General features: G+C 44.1%; 1 protein-coding gene across 2 annotated transcripts in view; it reads left to right on the top strand.

The window, feature by feature from the left end:
• GRIA3 (glutamate ionotropic receptor AMPA type subunit 3) overlaps positions 1 to 24,189 on the top strand; it is a 429,528-nt gene that overhangs the window by 232,427 nt on the left and 172,912 nt on the right. For both annotated transcript variants that reach the window (XM_030209320.1, XM_030209321.1), the window contains exon 5: positions 23,945 to 23,998. In XM_030209320.1, the coding sequence (XP_030065180.1) occupies positions 23,945 to 23,998 (54 nt within the window). The remainder of the gene's footprint in view (positions 1 to 23,944; positions 23,999 to 24,189) is intronic.

The raw sequence follows: 24,189 nt of genomic DNA, 5'->3' as shown, positions 1-24,189 counted from the left end.
AATGTTCCAGTAGCCCAGTAGGCAGAGGAAAGGGGTGGACCAATTGGCAAAGCCAGTATAAGAACTGCCCTAGGCAAACCTTTAGCCTTACACCCTTCTCAATTAACTTTCAGACCTCTAGCCTCCCTAATTACGATCATCACACAAATATCCCATAAAAATGCAGATTAAAGGCTGTTCTGATGGTTCTTTGAATTTGTGTGGCTGTCAGGATTTGCTTAATAGTTGGGCCTGCTCTGCCACTGAGCCCATGACGCAACCAATATTTTGCCCAGCACACCCTCAACCACTAGAGAGCTTGGAGGCAGAACCAGAGATTGGTTTGTTTGACCCCCCTCCCCAACCAAAAATGTGTTCCGCTGCCCCTGCAGGAGCCTATGCTCTTTCCTCTTCTGATATCCTTAGTAAGGGATGCTTTATTCATTCTTACAGACTTGTATTTCTCTACTGAGTCTCAATTAACCAGCAGGATGGATTTGAATGGCCAAAGGTTAGATTTGTTTGCTATGATCGATTTTGACCTCCAGGAATTTACTCTAAAGGACGTGGCCTATGAAGGTAGATATAATTTTCTGAGACAGCTCCATTTTTAATGTTCTCATCTATCTGGACAAAGATCTTGATTTAAAGAAAAGCGTATTTAATGAATTTCATGTGGCCTGAAGTGTAAACAACTGTGATTAGATGTGTCAACTGCAAGGGATTGTCAATAATTCAGTCATAAGACACCCCCCCTCCCCCTTCTCCCCTAGGATCTGTTCTTTTGAAAGAGTACCACCTGTAGAGTAGTATTATTAATACAAATTCTAGCAAACAAGAGGAAACATGTGACTTGCAATACGGTACTCATCTGTGTATTCATATATAGTTATATAATACGTATAACATTCAAAGGGTTTAGTTTCCTAAACTGGCATCTGTGGGGTTTCACACAGAGTTATATGTTAACTGGCTGCAGAAAGTGCTGGGCTGAAAATCTATCTAACTGCTCCAACACTATCCATATGATGGAAGGATGGAAGGAGGATGGTGTGGCATCATTAGCCACGCAGCTGCGATATTCAGGCACTAGACATTTAAGCTACATGGCTAGTTTAGGCCTGCTGAATAACAGGACTAAACTAAGGGGCCCTTTTATGAAGGCGCAATAGGGCTACCACACCGGTAGCGTGCGGCAAAACACCACTACTGCCGAGCACGCCCTGCGGTAGTTCTGGATTTGCCGTGTGCTGTTTCCCGCGCTAGAAAATCATTTTTATTTTCTAGTGCAGGGGGGCAGGGAGTAGGCATCCAGCCCAGTATCCTGTTTCCAACAGTGGCCAATCCAGATTACAAGTACCTGGTAAGAGCCCAAAACAGTAAAATAGATTTTATGCTGCTTATCCTAAGAATATACACAACTGAATAATAGATGGAGCGAAACCAGCTAAATGTGCAATCTATTAATTAATAAAGAGGTGTCTCATACTGTCACTTAGGCACTATTGTATCGTGCTATATCAAAGCAAACGCTTATGTGGCATTTTATAATCATAGACAACCTCCAACCTCCGATAGTGTGCATAACTCTGCTTAATCAGTGCTCTTTAAAATCTTAATGCATTCTAATATTTAATATCCCAGTGAAAAAATTGAAAAAAATTTTTTTTCGTTTTTTTTAGCACTATCAATGTACATAAAGCTTTGAACTAGGTGCAGGAAAAATCAACTTATCTTGATGTTTGATAAGAGCCGCACGCTTCACTATCGTTCTGAAATCATGCTGTGGTTTTAAACATCCTGCATTTTCCGGATCTCATTTGTCAACATTCAGTTCTAGTCCCGGTATATGCCAAGAATAAGCAGTGGATTTTCCTAGGCCCATCGTAATAATGACTTTTCTTTTAGTAAGTTATCCAAACCTTTTTAAGCCCTGCTAAGCTGACTGCTTTGACCACAATTCCAGAGTTTAATTACACGTTGAGTGAAAAAATATTTCCTCCAATTTGTTTTAAATTTACTATTTAATAGCTTCATCGCGTGCCCCCTAGTCCTACTATTTGGGAAAGAGTAAACAAGCAAGTCACGTCCACCTATTCCATTCCACTCATTATTTTATAGATTTCTCTATCTTATCTTCCCTTAGCCATCTCCTCTCCAAGCTAAAGAGCCCTAGTCGCTTTAGACTTTCCTCATAGAGAAGTTGTCTCATCCCCTTTATCATTTTCATTGCCCTTCTCTGTACGTTTTCTAATTCCACTATATCTTTTTTGAGATGTGGTGACCAGAATTGCACACAGTATTCGAGGTGTGGTCGCACCATGGCGCGATACAAAGGCATTATAATGTCATTTTTGTTTTCCACTCATTTCCTAATAATACCTAACATTCTATTTGCATACTTAGCCACTGCTGCACATTGAGCAGAGGGTTTCAAATTATCATCAACAATGATACCTAGATCCTTTTCCTGGTCGGTGACTCCTAATATGGAACCTTACATCACGTAGCTATAGTTTGGGTTCCTCTTTCCCACATGCATCACTTTGCACTTGCTCACATTAAATGTCATCTGCCATTTGGATGCCCAGTTTCTCAGTCTTGTAAGGTCCTTTTGCAATGTTTCACAATCCTCTTGTGATTTAAGAGCTTTCAATAATTTTGAGTCCCTGAGGCAATATTAATGATGCTAGTGCGTGTCCATTAATACCAAAATAGAAAAAGGCCATTTTTACTGCTGTGGTAAAAGTGACCTTAGCATGTGGGGAAATCCCATACCAGGGTGTGCTATTTCCTGTACCTTATTAAAAGGACTTCTTAGTTATTTTAAGATTTTATAACCTGCAATATTTACAAATCTAGGTGATTCACAAATGCACCTATATAATCTAATACATAGACAACAAACAATACATCAAATATAATACCAGACACTTCTTTAAACCAGCAGATAGGATAGGATCATTGGGTGAGAGGGAGGAGAAGGATGGCAGGACTGTTGGGCCCCATGGGTTTACTTTAATAAAGTTGGTGGGAGGGTGAGCATCACAGCTACAGTCATGGTTAGCTACCTCTAGCTATGGCTATGCACCCTAAATCCAAGCAGCCAAATTTTGTCCATCTAGATCTATATCACAATCTACTAACAGCAGGGGTTGGTAGTAAAAGTGATTTAAATGGGCTGACCATGGATTCAGTGACACTTAACTGGTTAGTGCCACTGAATATCCACAGTTAGCCCATTTAAGCCAAAACCAGCTAACTTGTGGGTTGTCTGTTGGTGGAGTTGGGCACTAAGTGGTTAAGTACCAATATTAAGTGCTTATCTGCATAAGGTGACCGCGTAAAACACAGTCCTGTCTTTATCTGGTTCACCTTATGCGGTCAAGTGCTGAATGATACATGGTTGACTTGATAGATCGTCCGACCAGAAACAAAACCAGAGCATCACGTACCTATTTGAACCTCCACTAGCCAAGCTGCATTGAACTCAGATACAAATCAACCTATGCATCCAATTTCTCCTACTTAGGTACACAAATGTGGAATGCACTACCAAAGAGTGTGAAAATGATCCATGACCATCTAAACTTCAGGCGATCAATAAAGACCTATCTGTTTTGCAAGGTCTACCCTACTGACCCAACTTAAATGCCTCAACTCTGCAATGCATCAAAACCTTACGTCGTATTGGACATTATATATTCCTTATTTCCTTGACCCTTATTGTACTTGTATACCCTTACCTTACCTGACCCTTATTTTATACTGAATTTGTTTAACATCTACCGAACCTGGCGATCGCCTTTACGATATTATGTAAGCCACATTGAGCCTGCTAATGGGTGGGATACAAATGTTACAAATAAATAAATGTCAAACTCAATCACATAAGCGTTAGCCAGCCGTGCGTTTCTGGATATACAATGCCAGTGCCCAGATATAGCCCAGCATTCAATATCCAGCAATGGCCAAAAAATGTTGACCACCACCGGCTGAATATTTACCCCACCAGCTCTGAAAATGTATTCAGGTTTTCTCAGAGGTAACCCTATTAGTGACTAATAATACTTGATGACTTGGAACGTTCCTTGTCGCTTTGATTCCCTCCATTGCATTCTTCTTCATGTCAACATGGATTGCGATCTCTTTAGCATCCTTTCTTACTACCAGATGACATGTAACTAGAACTTATTTGACAGTAATCTCTTATCTGAAACATACAGTATTTTGAGCTATTCGTATTTTAGTTTGTTCCTCGTATTATTCATGTTTTCTGATCAGCCACTCGTATTTCCTTTTTGCCTAGTATGAAAGCTCCCATCCTTCCTATTCATACAAGGTGAATGAACTATTAAGCCGGAGAACTTCACCTTCCAAACTGCTGAGGGGAGACATGATAGAGGTGTATAAAATAATGAGTGGAGTGGAACAGGTGGATGTGAAGCGTCTGTTCACGCTTTCCAAAAATTCTAGGACTAGGAGGGGGCATGTGATGAAACTACAGTGTAGTAAATTTAAAACAAATCGGAGAAAAGTTTTCTTCACCCAACGCGTAATTAAACTCTGGAATTCGTTGCCAGAGAACGCGGTGAGGGCGGTTAGCTTGGCAGAGTTTAAAAGGGGGTTAGACGGTTTCCTAAAGGACAAGTCCATAAACCGCTACTAAATGGACTTGGGAAAAATCCACAATTCCAGGAGTAACATGTATCGAATGTTTGTACGTTTGGGAAGCTCGCCAGGTGCCCTTGGCCTGGATTGGCCGCTGTCGTGGATAGGATGCTGGGCTCGATGGACCCTTGGTCTTTTCCCAGTGTGGCATTACTTATGTACTTAATCTGTGACTTGTAATCCTACCATTCTCTCCAGTGTCACTATTCAGTATCTCCCCATTCTTTATAAACTCCTCGGTACAAACACATTGGATAAGGTTTACATGTTAGATTATTTCATTCCTTTTCTATATGCAAAGCTTTAGTGGGTCCTTTTATCCCGTAGGACCGTAAATGATGTGGGTGATTCGTTCTGCTACGCTTCACTAATCCAGACACTAAATTCTCAATTCAGATAGCTGTAATACTGGGCATGATGTCTGCTGAACTTAAGCACTGCTCACTTATTTAATTTGAATAGGTCTATTAAGCAAAGGTTTGATCTTTCTAGTGCATAACATGACTGTTAGCCAATATTTGAAAAACCAAAGGATAATTCTATCATTTTTATAAATAACTACACATTTGGGACAAACTATTTATGTGTATACTAGTAAAAAAAAAAAGGCCCGTTTCTGACACAAATGAAACAGGCGCTAGCAAGCTTTTCTTCGGCTCCCCTGCAGCCACCCATGTCCAGTGACCCTCCTCTCCCCCTGCACCCACTGCAGCCACCCATGTCCAGTGAACCTCCTCTCTCCCCTGCCCCCTCTCCAGCCACCCATGTCCAGCAACCCTCCTCTCTCCCCTGCCTCCCCTCCAGCCACCCATGTCCAGTGAACCTCCTCTCTCCCCTGCCCCCCCTCCAGCCACCCATGTCCAGCAACCCCCCTGCCCCCCTTGCAGCCACCCATGTCCAGCGACCCTCCTCTGTCCCCTGCCTCCCCTCCAGCCACCCATGTCCAGCGACCTTCCTCTCTCCCCTACCCCCCCTCCAGCCACCCATGTCTAGCGACCCTCCTCTGGACATGGATCAGCTGTGAGGCATGGTTTTTTTTCCTGGGTTCTGAAGTTACATAGTAACATAGTAAATGACGGCAGAAAAAGACCTGCATGGTCCATCCAGTCTGCCCAACAAGACAAACTCATATGTGCTACTTTTTGTGTATACCCTACTTTGATTTGTACCTGTCCTCTTCAGGGCACAGACCGTATAAGTCTGTCCAGCACTATCCCCGCCTCCCAACCACCAGCCCCGCCTCCCACCACTGGCTCTGGCACAGACCGTATAAGTCTGCCCAGCACTATCCTCACCTCCCACCACCGGCTGGCTCTGCCACCCAATCTCGGCTAAGCTCCTTAGGATCCATTCCTTCTGAATAGGATTCCTTTATGTTTATCCCACGCGTGTTTGAATTCTGTTACCGTTTTCATTTCCACCACCTCCTGTGGGAGGGCATTCCAAGCATCCACTACTCTCTCTGTGAAAAAATACTTCCTGACATTTTTTTGAGTCTGCCCCCCTTCAATCTCATTTCATGTCCTCTCGTTCTACTGCCTTCGCACCTCCGGAAAAGGTTCGTTTGTGGATTAATACTTTTCAAATATTCGAACGTCTGTATCATATCAGCCTGATCTACAGAGCCTAGCAGACCAACTTGGAAGGAGCCACGGTCCCAGGCAGCAAGACAGAACGTTGGAGGTGAGAATTATTATATAGGATATGCAGCATTCTGTACAGAATAGCCCAGTTAAGTGTGAAAATCCAGACTTGTTAAGCAATAGTCACAAACTTCATGTCTTGAGGGCCATAAAGAGGTCAGGGTAACTGTAATTAATATTCATGAGATTTACTTGAAAGTGGTGGCTCCTAGTAGTAGATGGGGAGAAATGTCTCCTGAATATTCATAGAAGATAACCTCAAAATTGGGCCTAGATGTGATACTTGAGGACTAGAGGAAGGAGGGTGGGGTAGGGATTGGTATTTAGCTACGACTTTCTCAGAAGATCAAAATGAGTTACATTTGGGTACAGTAGCTATTTTCCTGTATCCAGGGTGCTTACAATCTAGAGCGGGGGTTCTTTCCATTAAAGATATAGACCTGCTAGAAACAACGCAATTCCAGTATATAAAATTCAGACAATTTTTTCTGGGAAACTAGCTGTACAGAATGTTCTCTTTTATATCATTATCAGTTATTATAGGAATATACACAAGTCATTAAGAGGTATGTATTCAATAGAGTACCTAACCACAAACCCAAACAGTTTTCTAACACAAGGTCTTCTTGTACATAGTTTTTACTATCATCTTCCTTTGTGAAAAAAATATATGCTCACACCCTTATGTGTTTCAAAACAGTATCATAAATCGTGGAATGCCTCCAGTGTGGACTTTTTGGGAAAATTCAGCCATGACTGAGTGACTAAACTTAGGTGACCAAATTTTGGCCATCTACAATTAGGCAAATATTCTTCTGAACTTAGGTCTTAGATTTTTGGCTGAAAATACCCTACACCTAGATTTAGTGTTCTCAGAAATAGCTATGAACAGGCAGCTAACTACCCCTGCAGCTATGATGCCTTCTCTTTTGCCTGTTTTATTAGAGTAAAGCCAGGGGACCCAATAGCCCTTTCAGCATCCCCTTCCTTCTCACCCAGTTTCAAAAATGAAATAGTCCTCTACGATTCGCTCCCTTCTGGTGGCTTTAGAAAAGTGAAACTGGAAGATCAACAGCACCTCAGTGTGATGGCATCACACCTTCCAAGCCCCATCTCTGATAAGACTCGCTTACCCTTACCCTTCCCCATAGGAGCCAACTTTTCAAAATGATTGGGGGTGCTGAAAATTTATTTTTTTTCACAGGTGGTGCATTTTCCCCCTATCCCCCCTCCCCCCCTCTCCTCCGAGTTCCAGTCCCCCCCTCCTCCGAGTTCCAGGCCCCCTGCCTCTCCTCCGAGTGCCAGTCCCCCAACCCCAGCCCGACCTCTTCTCCCACAACAGTCCTCCATCCTCGCCTTCCTGCCACCCAGAATTTAAAACTCATCTTACCTTGGGCCCCAGCAGCAGTGAAAGGCAAGCAGGCTCGGCACTTAAGCCTTCCCTTCTCTCTCAGCTCTTGTCCCGCCCTCATTTCCTGTTTCCGCAAGGGTGGGACCAGAGCTGAGAGAGAAAGGAAGGCTGATGCGCCGAGCCTGCTTGCCTTTCACTGCTGCCGGGACCCGAGGTAAGATGAGTTTTAAATTCTGGGTGACAGGAAGGCGTGGACGGAGGACTGTTGAGGGAGAAGAGGGCGGGCAGGTCAGGCTGGCTGGGAACTTCCGGCGGGTTAAAATATTGGGGGTGCTCAAGCACCCACAGCACCCACGGAGTCGGCGCCTACACCCTTCCCAAATTTTCTCCAAGTCAACTGGTAGGTTTAGATCTATCTTCTAATTTAACATCCCCTAATACTTTGACAGTGATGCGGTACTTTCCACCCTCCAGTGCGTACCATTTCTGACACTACAGGAATTTATTTTTATTTTTGTAGTGCCAGAACTTAACTGGCAGTAATCAGGCAGCGCCATGTGCTGGGTTAGCGCAGGATCCCCTACTGCCATCTCATTGTGTGGCGGTAAGGGCTCCCCACCGAAATGGCCATGCGGTAAGTGATTTACATACCGAACAGCCATTTCTTTTGTCAAAAATGGACAGCCTTTTACCCCCGGTGGTAAAAGGAGGCTGCAGCTCACATCAGAAACACAAGCTGACACTAGCACAAACCTCCTTTTACCACAGCTTAGTGAAAGGGCCCCTTAAGCTACTATTACCCCAGGCACAAAATAAGTACCTCTACGTAATATGTAAACTGCTTTGATTGTAACCACAGAAATGCAGTATATCAAATCCCATCCCCTTTCCTTACTGTGTGATTCTTTAGTTAATGTCTCTGACCTACCCTTAGCCATGCCCCCTTTTTCAGTTGCGTGCTAAAAATTTGCGTGCATATCTTTATGGAATAGCATGTAGCAAGATGTGCACGCAAATCTGAGTTGTTGCCAATTAATGCCAATAATTGATTGTTAGCACTCAATTATTGACACTAATTGGCTTGTTACTCAAATTGCGCACTCAAATTGGGTGCATGCCAAAATTTATGCGCACAAGTGTGGGTGGCCGCCATATATAGAATCCAGGGGTTAATGCATATTTTAAAAATTCACTATTAAAACAAATGTGTGAAACTAACCCTAAAATAAGGAAAAGCTCAGAATAAAACAAAAGCTGATATATTTTTTTAAAAATTTTGCCTGTGCACATAAGAACAGAAGAAAATCCATACAGCCAGTCTGGGTCACAAGAACCCAGAAGATCCCAAAAAGTAGATCTATTTCCCAGAGCTCATTTCCAGGAATGAGCAATGGCTCTTCCAAGTCTGCCTGGTTAATCATTTTTTATGGGCTTTTCCTCCAGGAACATGTCAAACATGCGTGAACCGATACTCTCATATCACCCCTCTCCTCAAGTCACTTCACTGGCTCCCGATCCGCTACCGTATACAGTTCAAGCTTCTCCTTTTAACCTTCAAATGCACTCAATCTGCAGCCCCCCCATTACCTCTCTACCCTCCTCTCCCCGTATGTTCCCACCCGTAACCTTCGCTCTCAGGACAAATCACTCCTAACTGTACTCTTCTCCACCACTGCTAACTCCAGACTCCGCCCATTCTGCCTCGCATCACCATATGCCTGGAATAGCCTTCCCGAGCCCATACGTCATGCGCCCTCCCTGCCCATCTTCAAGTCCTTACTCAAAACCCATCTCTTCTCCCTTGCTTTTGGCGCATAACCACCTTCCCCACTCTTGATACCTACACTGACTACATAGTTTGTAACCTTTAGATTGTAAGCTCTTTTGAGCAGGGACGGTCCTTCCCCATGTTAAACTTGTACAGCGCTGCGTAACCCTGGCAGCGCTATAGAAATGCTAAGTAGTAGTAGTAGTATGTCAAATCCAGTAGATTCATGAAAAGAAGCATTCCCAATTGCCACCCTTGCCCTCCACCCTTTACCTCTGCAAAGCGGAGAAAGAATTGATTTATGTGGTCTCTTCAGCTCTTTCACCATTTGAAAAAAGATTGTGAAATCATCTTATAATAATGTTATAAGGAGCAGATGGTTGCAGGCAATTTTCTGTACATTGATGATATGCTTTTAACAGGGCTCCTCGGCAAAGGGATAATTTTGTAGCAGGTGGCCTAGGTTGAGAGGTCATCAAGACACTTATTTTTAGCCTATTTTGTAGAGACACATAGGTGCTTAGGTGTCTTTAGCAAATACTAGGGGTAACCCAGCAAACATTTCAGGTAGATTGAAGATGTAGACATTTTTGCCTGCTTGGAAGCATGAAGTAGGCATATACATGTGTATGTTACAAACTACAGAGTCAATATGCAAAATCACTTATCCGGATAACACTTGCTAACCAGGTAAGTGTTACTGACGGGGATATTGAGCAGCACTGCCGCCTCTGAATATCCCTACAGACTGACTAGGCACTTTGCAGCTACTGCTGGGGCAGAGAGAGTGTGGGTGGAGCCAGGATGGTCCCAGGATTTATCCAGTTAACGGCAATATTCAGTCTGCTATCTAGGACATCTAGGATGCTTTCCGAAATTATCTAAATAGCACACTGAATATTGCCACTAACCGGATAAGGCCCGGCACTGATTGTCTTATCTAGCTATTCAGCATCAGCCACTATCCGGATAGTGGTGCTCAAGATCTGGATATATTTTGATTGCTGCAGCCTGAAGCCGGCCAAATCGGTATAATCGAAAGCCGATTTTGGCCGGCGCCAACTGCTTTCCGTTGCGGAGCCGGCCAAACTTCAAGGGGGGCGTTTCATTAGGGTAGCGAAGGCGGGATGGGGGGTGGGATGAGGGCATGCTTTAAGATGGCTGGCTTCGCCCAATAATGAAAAAAAGAAAGCCAGCCTTGACGAGCATTTCACCGGCTTCACTTGGTCCCTTTTTTTTCAGGACCAAGCTTCAAAAAGGTGCCCCAACTGACCAGATGACCACCGGAGGGAATAGGGGATGAGGGATGACCTCCCCTTACTCCCCCAGTGGTCACCAACCCCCTCCCACCCAAAAAATAATTTTTCAAAATATTTTTTGCCAACCTCAAATGTCATACCCAGCTCCCTGACAGCAGTATGCCGGTCCCTGGAGCAGTATTTAGTGGGTGCAGTGCACTTCAGCCAGGTGGACCCAGGCCCATCCCTCCCCTACCTGTTACACTTGTGGTGGTAAATGTTAAGCCCTCTAAAACCCCCAAAACCCATTGTACCCACATGTAGGTGCCCCCCTTCACCCCTAAGGGCTATGGTAATGGTGTACAACTGTGGGGAGTGGGTTTTTGAGGGAATTTGGGGGGCTCAGCACCCAAGGTAAGGGAGGTATGCATCTGGGAGCAATTTCTGAAGTCCACTGCAGTGCCCCCTAGGGTGCCCAGTTGGTGTCCTGGCATGTGAGGGGGACCAGTGCATTACAAATGCTGGCCCCTCCCATGACCAAATGCCTTGGATTTGGCCGGGTTTGAGATGGCCGGCCTCAGTTTCCATTATGGGCGAAAACCGATGCCAGCCATCTCAAACCCGGCCATCTCTGACAGAAGAAGGCGGGGCAGTGAGCAGCGAACAAGGGAAGGCTAGAGATGTCGGGACTGGGAGCGCCGCCTCCTTCACTGACGCTGCGCTGCCGGAGGAAGGTAAATTTAAAAGAAAAAAAAAAGGAACGGGATCTTGGGGGGGAGAAGAGGGCGGGCAGTTCCTACATGGGAGCGGGAGGGCAGGGTAAGCACGCAGCGGCGGCGCCCCACAGAGGATAGCGCCCCCCTGCGGCGCTTACCCCGCTTACCGCATCGGCACGGCCCTGCTTTCAGGTGTTTCTGAACTGTAGGTTCATGTGTTTTAAGTCTCTTGGAAGGTTGTTCCAGGTTTTGGTGCAGATGTAGACGAAGCTTGTTTCGTATGGGGTTTTATATTTTAGGCTTTGACATTTGGGGAATTGGAGAGTGCTGTAGGATTAATGAGATGCTAATTGGTCTTAACCAATTATTTGCTATAATTGGTGCTAATTGGTCGTTATGCATGTAAGTGCCCTTAGTTAGATTTCTAGAAGTTACACGCTCAAATTCCACAGCACACACTCCAAAGGGATCATGGAACTGGGGGGGGCATGGGCAAGTCCAGGGGTGGGTCAGGCAGTGATGCATGATGGTTATAGAATACTAGCATTTATTTGCTTAACTGCTTACAGCTAGGCACGAGCATTTACCTAAATTAAAAACATAAATGCAGACGTACACTAGTATTCTATAAAGTCAGTTAAGTGTGCAATTACCATTATATAATCCATGTTTACCACGAATCATCCTAGTGCTTAACTTTAGGCGACCTGTTGAGAATTAACCCAAACCCCCGATTCTATATATCGCGCCTACAGATCTGCCCCAAAATCTAGGCGTATTCTATAACAATGTACGTAACTTAATTGGCTTAACAAGCTAATTAGCACTGATAACAGCACTTAAGCAATAATGAGCACTAATTGGAAATAATTATAATTTACATGCACAACTCACTAGGCATATTCTGTAATGCAGTGCACCTAACTTCTAATGTTCACAAGCAAAAAGGGGCGTGGTTATGGGCATGGAAATTTACGCACATAGTTATAGAATATGGCCCACTGTGCATAAATCTAAAAGCCATGATTTACGCCAAGTTTTCATTGGTGTAAATAGAGGTGCATAGTTTTAGGCTAGGATATCAGCTAAGCATATTCTATATACCGCGCCTAAATCTAGGTGCTGTTTATAGAATACTTAGTTGGCAACGTTTTCCACATGGATTTTTTAGGTGCCATATATAGAATCTCCCCCTATGTGTATAAATCAGTTCCTCCTGCACTCTGCCCAAATTCCATCCCAGAACATGCCTAAATACAGCTCACATTAATGTATGCACCCTCTTGGCACCATGCATACTTTTCCATACAAGGAAAGCTCTGGAATGAGGGGGCATATGACAAAGTTAAGAGGGAATAGGCTTAGGAGTAATCTAAGGAAGTACTATTTCACAGAAAGAGTGGTGTGGAACGGCCTCCCAGTGGAGGTTATGGGGTCGAGGACTGTTCCAGAATTTTAAAAGGCATGGGTTAAGCATGTGGGATCGCTTAGGAAAAGGAAGAGTTAGGGGTTACAGAGGATGGGCAGACTGGATGGGTCATATGGCCTTTATCTGCCATCATGTTTCTATAATCCTTTTATACATATAGAATGGGGTTTTACCAGTGCAAAAAATGTATTAAATTACCCCCCTCCCCCCCATCAATAGAAAATAGACTATGTAAGAAATTACAACCAACACTCTGTGGTACCTTCAAAGAGCATCTTCAGTTCAACCACTAATCATTCCTGAGGATAGAAAGCAAAACACTTTGCATTCTGCTTTCTGATCAATAGAGTCCTTTGTTAAGTTTAAAAAGCAAAATTGTGTTCAAAAGAAATAAAGGGCTCAGTATTCAGCTCGTTGCAGACAACCGTGAGCTGGATTAAGCCAGATATTCAATCCTGCTGGGCCATATCCAGGATCTAGCATTGAATATCCGGGTCAGTGAGTTCACCCGGAAGTTAACCAGGCACTGCTGATTGTCAGACCTGTTCCTAGTTAGGTTGGTATGTAAAGTTAGGACAGCCTTTTTGCCGTCCTAATGTTATGGTTGATGGTTTATTGGGTTTAATAGACCACTCTTTGCAAATAGCGTCACAGCAGTGTACAATGGTTAAAAATTACATGTAGAAAGGTTAGGAAATGAACTACAGTGTGAGACAGGAAAGAGAGAGGTAGGAAGAGAGAAAGAATTCAATCTCAAACAATATAGAAGAGTAAATTGTGGAGAGTGGTTAGTGTTTACGACAAGTCAAAAGCAGTTGAGAACAGGTGGGTAAGATATGAATCATGGGTAAGATGCTTCAAGACAGAGTTGTTTTGGAAGGGAATTCCAGAGAGAGGGAGCAAGATAAAGATACAACATTGTGGAGGAACGAGTAGACTCAAGGTGGGCAGATAAAGCCAACGATCTTCCAGGGACTGGAATGTCCTTAACCATTTAGTGGACTGAATACCGCTGCTAACCAGTTACGTGTCAGCTCTGCTCCTGGACCACACTGGCTCTAACTGGGTGGTACCGTGGCAGTCAGTGCCTACATAAGTGGCGCTGAATATCAGTGGCTGGCCCACTCAGTGAGGTTTAAGCAGACAGGAGCCTCTCCCAACTGTTTAAACCATGCTGGAAATTGACACCAAAGCCTTTAAGTGGTACACACAGCAGACAGTGGCATAGCCATTGGGGGCTTTGGCCCCCACACTTTGGGTTCAGGCTACAGAGCTGCACGGGAGCAGGGACAGTGGGAGTCCCGCTGGTACTGTGGGAATCTGGCGGGAATTCCCTTCAGATCCACAGGGATCCCACAGGGATGGACCGGGGTCCACGGGGATCCCGCAGGAATGGACCCGGGTTTTGCGGAGTTCCCGCGGAACCACAAGGTTGAGCCAACCTATGCTTTCCCTCCCCACACATACCTGGTGGTCTAGTGGCTTGCTTCACAGCAGGAAAGATCCCCACTCTTTCCTGCCTGCTACCGCTGATCCATCTCGCTGTCACCGTTTTTTTAAAATGGCTGCCGAGAACTCTTGTGAGGCGACCGCTTGTAGTCTTAGCAGCCATTTTAAACAAGCGGTGGCAGCGAGATGGATCAGCGGTAGCAGGCAGGAAAGAGTGGGGATCTTTCCTGTTCCAAAGCAAGCCACTAGACCACCAGGGTGACTTCAGGTATGTGTGGGGAGGGCACCCAGGGCTGGAGGGGAGAAGGATGCAGAGTGTGGGTGCAGGGAGGAGGGGAAAAATGGGGGCATGGAGGTTAGATTGAGAACAGGAGACGGTATGAGGCTATCTAGCCCAATGGGTTAAAGCCAGTAGGCGGAGTTTGCCGCCACACTGGTTCACCCAAAACAATAGCAAATGCTATTGAAAACAATAGCAAAAGATTATTAGAAACTAGTAAAAAAGGCCCGTTTCTGACACAAATGAAATGGGCGCTAGCAAGGTTTTCCTCGGAGTGTGTATGTTTGAGAGAGTGTATGTAAGAGTGACTGTGTGTGAGAGAGAGAGTGAATATGCGCGTGTGTGTGTGTGAGAGAGAGAGAGTGAGTCTGGGTGCGAGTGTGTCTGTGAGAGAGAGAGTGTGTGAGAATGAGAGTGTGTGCAAGTGCATATGTGAGCACAGTGTGAGAGAGAGAGAGTGTGTTTCACACAGATACAGTGTGTGCGAGAGAGAGAGTGTGTGTGAGACACAGACTCTCTGTGAGACTGAGTGTATGAGACCAAGAGAGTGTGCGAGTGACTGTGTGACACATAGAGAGTGAATGTGATACAGTGTGAGACATAGAGTGTGTGAGAGACAGTGTGTGAGAGTGAGAGAGAAAGACATTGACTGAGTGTGAGAGAGAGAGAGTGTGTGTGTGACAGAGATACCCCCCCCCCCCCTCTGGTGTCAGGCCCCCCCCCCCCCCCTCTCTCTCTCTGGTGTCTGAGCGTTACTGTGCAGGACGCTGAGCTCTGGCTGTGCTTCAAGGAACTGACCAATCCTATTTAATAGAATGCACCTCCAACATTCTGAAGCCGAGAAACCTCATGTGGTTGGCCACTTCTGCTTGTGATGAACCCGGAAGTACGTGATGTCAATTCAGGAGATGGATACAGAGAGCAGGAATGCCTCAGCCATGCAGTCAGCTTCAGAATGTTGGAGGTGCCTTTTATTATATAGGATAATAGACTGCATATGCGTTGTCCATCTGTAAAAAGTCAAAAACTGTTCAAGTTGGTAGGAAATGCCTTTAAAAGTGGAGGACAAAAGTAGTTTTTTTTAACTTATTTGACGGCTTTTTATTTGAAAGCTTCCCATATGTAGAAATATATATCATGAAATAAAAACTGAATATCACTAAAACAGCTTCAGAAATTATTGCTGGTATAACCAGCACTAATAAAGGCTGTGTTTTGTGCTCATTTTTCTACACTTGTCTATACAATACAGTCAGTAATACATGGCCAAATTTCAGTGAGGATTTCCTATTTACTGATGGGTTCATCTTAACTGTTGTAATCTGCCTTGGGAAGCCTGTTATAAAGATTGGAAGTAAAATTAAACTCTCCTTCCATTGGGGCACATGGAATCACATCTTCACCTCATCTCTTTTGTACAAATGGATTATTCTGTTTCGAGCATGTTTCAGGGACAAGTAGTTTTCACAAGTCAAAATAAACCAAATAAATATTTCATGCAGATCTCTTTCTTCGTGAGAGGGGAGCAAGGTGACTGCGGTGCAGCAGGGGCTGGGTGGGCCGAGTGATGGGATGGAGATTATTTGCGGCGGGGACGTGTGTGGATGGGTTAGATTCCCCACGGGAACAGGTTAGATTCCAGCGGGGACAGGTGCGGGTGGGTTGGATTTCTGTCCCCCCCCCCCGTGCAACTCTCTAGTTCAGGCCCCCTCCAAACCTGCAGCATCTGTTAAATCACTGGTGGGGATGCCAAAGCCCTGTCAGCCAAAGGAATTCACTGCCTGAGCTGCTCCCCTCCTCGTGCTGCTACAGTAAACGATGAGGTCGGCAGCAGGCCTCCAGCTGCCGATGCCAGGACTCCTCGTGCATGGAGTCCTGGCATCTGGGGCTGGAAGCACACTGCTGACTTTTTCTTTTCTGCAGCAGCATGAGGAGGAGGAGAGCAGCTCAGGCAGAGAATTTCTTTGGCCAGCAGGGCTTTCAGCATTCCCACCAGCAAAGGTAATATGTTTAGCGCATGGGGGGGAGGAAATTCATTGCCCTCCAGTTCACCCCCTGGGTCCTCCCAAAAATGGAGGGCCGGCTATGCCCCTGAGAAGTAGATACATTGAACGGCAGCATAACAAAATATGCATAGAAACCAAAGTCAGTTATGGACAACAGATGCTTTTTCTCTCACACAAAATCCCTTATGGATTCTCGCTGCAATTTATTTTCCAGTTGGAAAAAATATGCAGATTCTTAAGAATTAAATGAAAATGTAAAGTTATGGCATCTATTATATGAGGCAGAAGGGAGTCTAATGAAGTAACTGATATATCAGCAAATCTGACGCCGTCAGCAGAAGTGCCAGATGAGATTACCAAGCAGCTGCAAAGTGGCTTTATTAAAGAGAAACCTCCACAGCACAGCAGCTGCAATCCTAATGCCTGCGTCTGATCAACCAAGTCCCTGCAGCACAAAGCAGAAATGAAACAAAACGAAGCAGGTGTGTTTTCAAAAAGCATCCCAGAATGGTGAACCCAAAGATTGGCTAGGTTTAAATGGAGCTTATACTCCCTGGAAGGAGAGAGAACAATTTTTTGAATTAAAAAATCATTCAGTCCTTTTTAGGGTGCTTAGAGCATGCCAGGAAATCAAACAGTGGTGTAGCCAAGGGTGGGCCCGGGTGGGCCCAAGCCCACCCACTTTGGGCTCGGGCCCACCCAGTAGAAACACACCTATGATGTGGCTGGCAGGGATCCTCAAGCCCCACCAGCAGAAAACTCCCAACAACGGTCCCTCCTGCATACCTTCTAAATAGCAAATCGTACCCTGCAGCAACTGATACATACAGTTTGCACCGGCCTCACAGCCTTCCCTCTGATGTATTCCCGCCTATGCGGAAACAGGAAGTTGCATTAAAGGGAAGGTTGTGGGGGCCAACATGAGCAGTGTGTATTAGTTGCTGCTCGCGGCCGGTGAAAATCTGCAATTTAAAAGGTGTATGGGGGAGGGGGGATGTTTGAGAGACTATATGGCATGCAGGCGAGAGAGGGAGAGATCAAATCACTTGTGGGACAGGGCAGAGTTCTTCTGTCCACCCATCTTGGGCCCAGGCCCACCCAAAATTAGGTGTCTGGCTACGCCCCTGAAATCAAAGCTAAGAATAGGACTCCTTCAGTTAGAGAGAACACAGGCCCCTTTCCAAGTACTGGGACCTACCAACACGAAACACACAATCAGATCATCACGAACATACCCAAATCTCCACTACCCAAGCTGCAAAGGACTCAAATACAAATCAACCTATGCGTTCAGTTTCTCCTACATAAGCACACAACTGTGGAACGCACTACCAAAAGACGTGAAAACAATGTACGGCCACCTAAACGTCCGGAAATCACTAAAAACCAACCTGTTCAAAAAGGCATACACCATCGACCCAACTTAAGTGCCTAAACCCTGCAACACAATGAAACCAAAGCTTGTAATAGACTATGCATAACTCTTCCTCTATACGATTCCCCAATGTGTCTCTAACACATGAACGTTATCCGACCACATCAACTCCATGTATTTGTTTCTCTACCGGAGATGGCAAATGCCTCTACGGTACAATGTAAGCCACATTGAGCCTGCAAATAGGTGGGAAAATGTGGGATACAAATGTAACAAATAATAATATTTATAAATGATATGGAAATCAGAACAACGAGTGAGGTGATAAATTTGCAGATGATACAAAACTATTCAAGGTTGTTAAAACACGTGCGGACTGTGAAATATTGCAAGAAGACCTTAGGAAAGTGGAAGACTGGGCATCCAAATGGCAGATGAAATTTAAGGTAGACAAATGCAAGGTGATGAACATTGGAAAGAATAATCTGAATCATAATTACTTGATGCTAGGATCCACCTTGGAGATCAGCGCTCAAGAAAAAGATTTGGGTGTCGTCGTAGATAATACTCTGAAATCTTCTACTCAATGTGTGGCGGTGGCCAAAAAAGCAAACTGGATGCTAGGAATTATTAGTATCGCTCCATGGTGCATCCGCACCTTGAGTATTGCGATCAGTTCTGGTCACTGTATCTCAAAAAAGATATAGCAGAATTAGAAAAGGTTCAAAGAGTGACCAAAATGATAAAGGGGATGGAACTCCTCTCATATGAAGAAAGACTGAAGAGGTTAGGGCTCTTCAATTTGGAAAAGAGAAGGATGAGGTTAGGTATGATTGAGGTCTACAAAATCCTGAGTGGTGTAGAACAAGTAGAAGTAAATCGATTTTTTACTCGTTCCAAAAATACAAAGACTAGGGGACACTCAAGGATGTTACATGGAAATACTTTTAAAACAAATAGGAGAAAATATTTTTTCACTAACGAATAGTTAAGCTTTGAAACTCTTTGCCGGAGGATGTGGTAACAGCGTTTAGCGTATCTGAGTTTAAAAAGGGTTTGGACAAATTCCTGGTCCATAGTCTGCTATTGAGACAGATATGGGAAGCAACTGCTTGCCCTGGAATTTGTAGTGTGGATTGTTGCCACAATTTGGGTTTCTGCCAGATACTTGTGACCTGGGTTGGCCACTGTTTGGAAAACAGAATACTGGGCTAGATGGACCACTGGTCTGACCCAGGCTACTCTTATGTTCTTATGGTTTATTCCACGCAAAAAAACAAGAATGAACCACCTCCTTTTTTTCTGCTTATACGTTTTTATTGAATCCACAAGAAATATCATGTATGCCTTCAATGTAGTGACCATCACATTAACTCACCTTGGAGCCTGAGCCAAATTAAGTTATACCGCACATCATAAAATTCTAAGTAATCTATACTAATATATAAATATTTCTAAGCTTCTTTCTCATGTTAATACAACAGTGATGACTGTCTGGCAGTCCCTTAGGGTTGTCAACAATTTCATGTTAAAAGAAACATGCCTGTCCATTTCTGACTTTGTCCCCACTGCATGCATGGGCTTGTAGTTATGATATTTTTGTAGTATGCTGCCCAAATGCATTGCTATTGTAGTTGTAGAGAGAACATTCTGGGTCTTGCTCTTGAAAACAGGTGCCAATCGAAGTGTAACAGTAGGAAGTACATTCAATGATTCTGATCCAATAGGATTTGATTACCCTTGGTCTGGCCCTAGGTATTGTGGGTATTTCCCTGCCTCCAAAGAGCGTACAACCTTAAGGGCTACATTTACTAAGCTAGGTTAATAATGCAAGTTATTGGTAAATAGACCCCAATGACAATTGTGTGGCTTACATTAAGTATCATGTATTAATACATTAACACAGGTTAGTAAATCTAGCACTAAGTTTAAACCTGAGACAATGGAGGGGTAAAGGGCTAAATTCAAGAAATGGCACCCAAAATTAGCCGCCAGGATGATCCACACTAACCTAGTATTTCGTAAAGGGCTTTCTGTGTGGAGCATCCTTTATAGAATACTAGCTTAGCACGCATTTCGGATGAGATTCTCTATATGGCACCTAAAAAATCGGCCCTGAAATCATTTCCGACTAAGCGTATTCTATAATCGGCACTTAGATTTAGGCACTGATTATAGAATACGCTTAGTTGATATTTCAGCAGCTAAATCTGCTCGCATCCATTTACACCAACTAAAACATGGTGTAAATTGCGGCACATAGATTTAGGCGCACTGGGCCATATTCTATAACTAGGTGCCTAAATTTCAGAATGCCCACGAAACACCATTTCCCCGCCTATAACCACACCTCTTTTTGCCTGCACGCGTTAGAAGTTTGATTCACATCTTTACAGAATACGCTTAGCGAGTTGTGTGCCTAAATTCTATTCAGTGCCAATTAGTGCTCATTATTGTTAATTGCTGATATCAGCGCTCATTAGCTTGTTAAGACAATTAAGTTATAGAATCAATGCCAATTTTGGCACCTAAATGTAAGCACACTGTACAGAATCCGGGGGTTTGCGCCTAACTTTGGGTGTGAGTAGTCAGTCTGGTGTACAAGAATTCTGTAACCATGAATCTAAATCTTGAGAATGCACCTGACCCCAACTATCCCTCCCATAGCCACGCCCCATTTGGAGCTGTGCGCTATTAAATTTAGGTGTGCATGTTCTAGAATAGGGCATAGGGCAGATCCATGCATAGCTTCTAATTACTGCCAATTAAGTGTTTGTTAACGCCAATAATTGATTGTTAACATCTAATTGGGTAATTATATACCCAACTTTGGGTAACCTATACAGAATCTGAAATAGATGAAATGAATGCAGTAAGTACTTGATGACTCATTATTTTGTATAAACTTTTATGGAATGAGAATTGTTTGAATTTTATTGTTGTGATTTAGTCTCCTATTTTTATATGTTTTTATTTATGAGGATTTATTTACCACCCTTTTGAAGGAATTCACTCAAGGCGGTGTACAATAAGAATAGATCAAACATGAGCTTTGTTATATTTTGTATGGTTTTATGTAATCCACTTTGGTCGAAAGCAGAATATAAATGAAATGAAAAATGACCGGAGGAAAGTGACTTGCCCAAAGACACAAGGACCATAAGCAGGGTCTGATCCCTGTCTTCCCTGTATCTTAGCCTGATGCTCTAACCACAGGCTGTACCTCTACAATATACCTAGTTTAAAAGCAATTACCAGTCCCTCCATGGAGCTTTCAGGCTACAACTCCTTTATGCCCGTTGGTCTTCAAGCTCATTTTTAAAGAGAAACAGCTGGTGAAGTTTTCCTTTGAAAATTTCCTGTCCAGTATCCAAAGAAATTCCAGGTGGAATCTCCCCGTAGGGAGTTAAAAGTAAACTCCCTGCTCATACTTTGTTAAGAGAGCTGTACCCTAAAGCCACTCCTTTTCCCCACAAGGATGAGCGTGTGCACTGTAAATAGAGGGGTCGATATTGAACGCGATTTAACTGGCCAGAAATGGATCTTGGCCAGTTAAATCACCTTTTTAGGACTAACTGGTCATTTTCAGTGGCATTAACTGTTAACACCCCTGAAAATAACCGGTTAGCGCTGAGCTCAAAACTGGATATTTGGGGGGGTAGAGTCAGCACTTGGCCAGTTAAGTGCTTGTATTCAGCACTTAACCAACCAGGTTAACCGCATAAATAGGACTGCTTAAAAGTCAGTTCTATCTTTAAGTGGTAACCCGTGGAGGGGCATAATTGAACGAAAACGTCTATCTCCATAGGCGCGTTTATCTCCGAGAACGGGTCCGTGAAGGGGCGGACAGAACCGTATTTTCGCAAAAAATAGACGTCCATGTTTTATTCGACAATTTGTGAGCTGGGCGTTTTTGTTTTTCAGCGATAATGGAAAATGAAAGCGCCCAGCTCAAAAATGAATAAATCCAAGGCATTTGTTCGTGGGAGGGGCCAGGATTCGTAGTGCACTGGTCCCCCTCACATGCCAGGACACCAACCGGGCACCCTAGGGGGCACTTTTACAAAAACAAAAAAAAAGGTAAAAGAGCTCCCAGGTGCATAGCACCCTTCCCTTGTGTGTTGAGCCCCCCAAATCCCCCTCAAAACCCACTGCCCACAAGTCTACACCATTACTATAGCCCTAAGGGGTGAAGGGGGGCACCTACATGTGGGTACAGTGGGTTTGGGGGGGTTGGACGACTAAGCATTAAGCAGCACAATTGTAACACGTGGGGGGGTGGGCCTGGGTCCACCTGCCTGAAGTCCACTGCACCCCCTAACAACTGCTCCAGGGACCTGCATACTGCTGCCAGGGAGGTGGGTATGACATTTGAGGGTGAAAATAAAAAGTTGTGAAACATCATTTTTCGTGTTGGGAGGGGGTTAGTGACCACTGGGGGAGTCAGGGGAGGTCATCCCCGATTCCCTCTGGTGGTAATCTGGTCATTTAGGGCACTTTTTGGGGCCTTATTCGTGGAAAAAAACAGGGTCCAGGAAAAGTGCCCTAAATTCTAGCTACAAACGCATACTTTTTTTCCATTATCGGCGAAAGGCGCCCATCTCTGTTTGGGTGATAACCATGCCCCAGTCCCGCCTTCACCACGCCTCCGACACGCCCCCTGTCATCTTTGTACGCTTCCGCGATGGAGTGCAGTTGAAAACGTCCAAGTTTGGCTTTCGATTATACCGCGTTATTCGTTTTTGTGATATAAACGTCCATCTCCCGATTTAGGTCGGAACTTGGGCGTTTTTCTCGTTCGATTATAAGCAGGATAGCCAGTTAAGTGCTGAATATCACACTTAACTAGCTATGTCTTACCCGGCTCCTCAAACCCCGAAATTCAGTGTCCCTGTACTGAATGGGCATAGCCTAGTACTGAATTTCCTGGATAACCGGCAGCGACGGTGGTCAGCAAAATGATCACCCTCTGCTGACTATCGGGCCTAGAGTGTTTACATTTCCCTGCACTGGCAAGGGGTCCATTTTGAAAAGGTCTTTATGAGTAAACACCGATTATGTATAGTATTTGCTGAATGACTGTGTTGTTTATCATAAATTTTGCTCCCAGTGGTTGGTCTGGGCCTTAAAAATTTAATAAAATGGCTATTTAGCTAAGGAGAACAGACCATCCATGTCAGAGTATCACAGACTCAGGCAGTAGCCTGAGATGGCCCTGAAGTTCATAAAGGATAAACCCGGTGCTGCCTAACTTGACTTAATCTATCCTTCCATTTTCTTTTATGTATTCTTCTTTTCTGGTTGCATCTTCTCATATGATCCAAAGAGAGGGAATCCAAAGCACAAAACACAGAAGCATAAACAAAGAAGCATGGAGAGCCTTCAGAGTTATGGAACATCAAAGGTTGGTTTATTGAAGGACCCGACATAGGCCGTGTTTCAGCAAATGCCTGCATCAGGGGTCACAAGAGTAACGGAAAAAAAAACATTTGAGTTCTCGTTCCTACTTCTTTGAGAGCCAAAGAGCAATATAGGTCCGAACAGAAACTTGGACCTATACTGCTCTTTGCTCTCGAAGAAGTAGGAACAAGAACTCAATGTTTTTTTTCTGTTACACTTGTGAATCCTGATACAGGCATTTGCCGAAACACAGCCCATGTCAGGTCCTTCAATAAACCAACCTTTGTTCCCTAACTCTGAAGGCTCACCGTGCTTCTTTGCTTGTACATCTTCTCATACGACATGATCCTTCACAGATGTCTCCGGTCTCCATAAGGGATCATGCCAATTCACCATTGTGGAAGGGAGGGCTGTTCTGAAAGGAAAACAAATGCTAAATTAACTGTGGAAAGAAGGAACGAACCAAAGAGAAGAAGGAATTAAGGCTAGAAAAAAAGGCTTAATCAACTGTGTGGTGCCCGGGAAGATTCATAAAGAACCATAGATTCAACCATAGCAAAGACTGTAAAAATTTCTCAGACATGAAATAATCTCGATTTATAGAGTGTTTACTGATGCCTGTTAATTTTCTTCCTGCAGGTTGTGATCCTTGGTAAACATACAAGAGGTTATCACTACATACTAGCTAACCTGGTAAGGAATTGTTTTTGTGAATGGGCGGTGCGGGAATGTACTCTTCTCAGGCTGTGTCAATTTGAATTATCCAAGGCTGAAATATGCGCAGTGGAGCAGAGAGCACAGTCTTTCAGTTTCACAAATCAAAGGAATTCTGTAAACACTAGAAAAAAAATTTCTACTTCTCAATTATACTGTATTTCCCTTTT

Source organism: Microcaecilia unicolor, chromosome 7, assembly GCF_901765095.1.
Source record: "Microcaecilia unicolor chromosome 7, aMicUni1.1, whole genome shotgun sequence".
NCBI lineage: Eukaryota > Metazoa > Chordata > Amphibia > Gymnophiona > Siphonopidae > Microcaecilia > Microcaecilia unicolor.
Note: the sequence above shows the minus strand (reverse complement) of the source record. Positions and strands in the feature narration are given on the sequence as shown.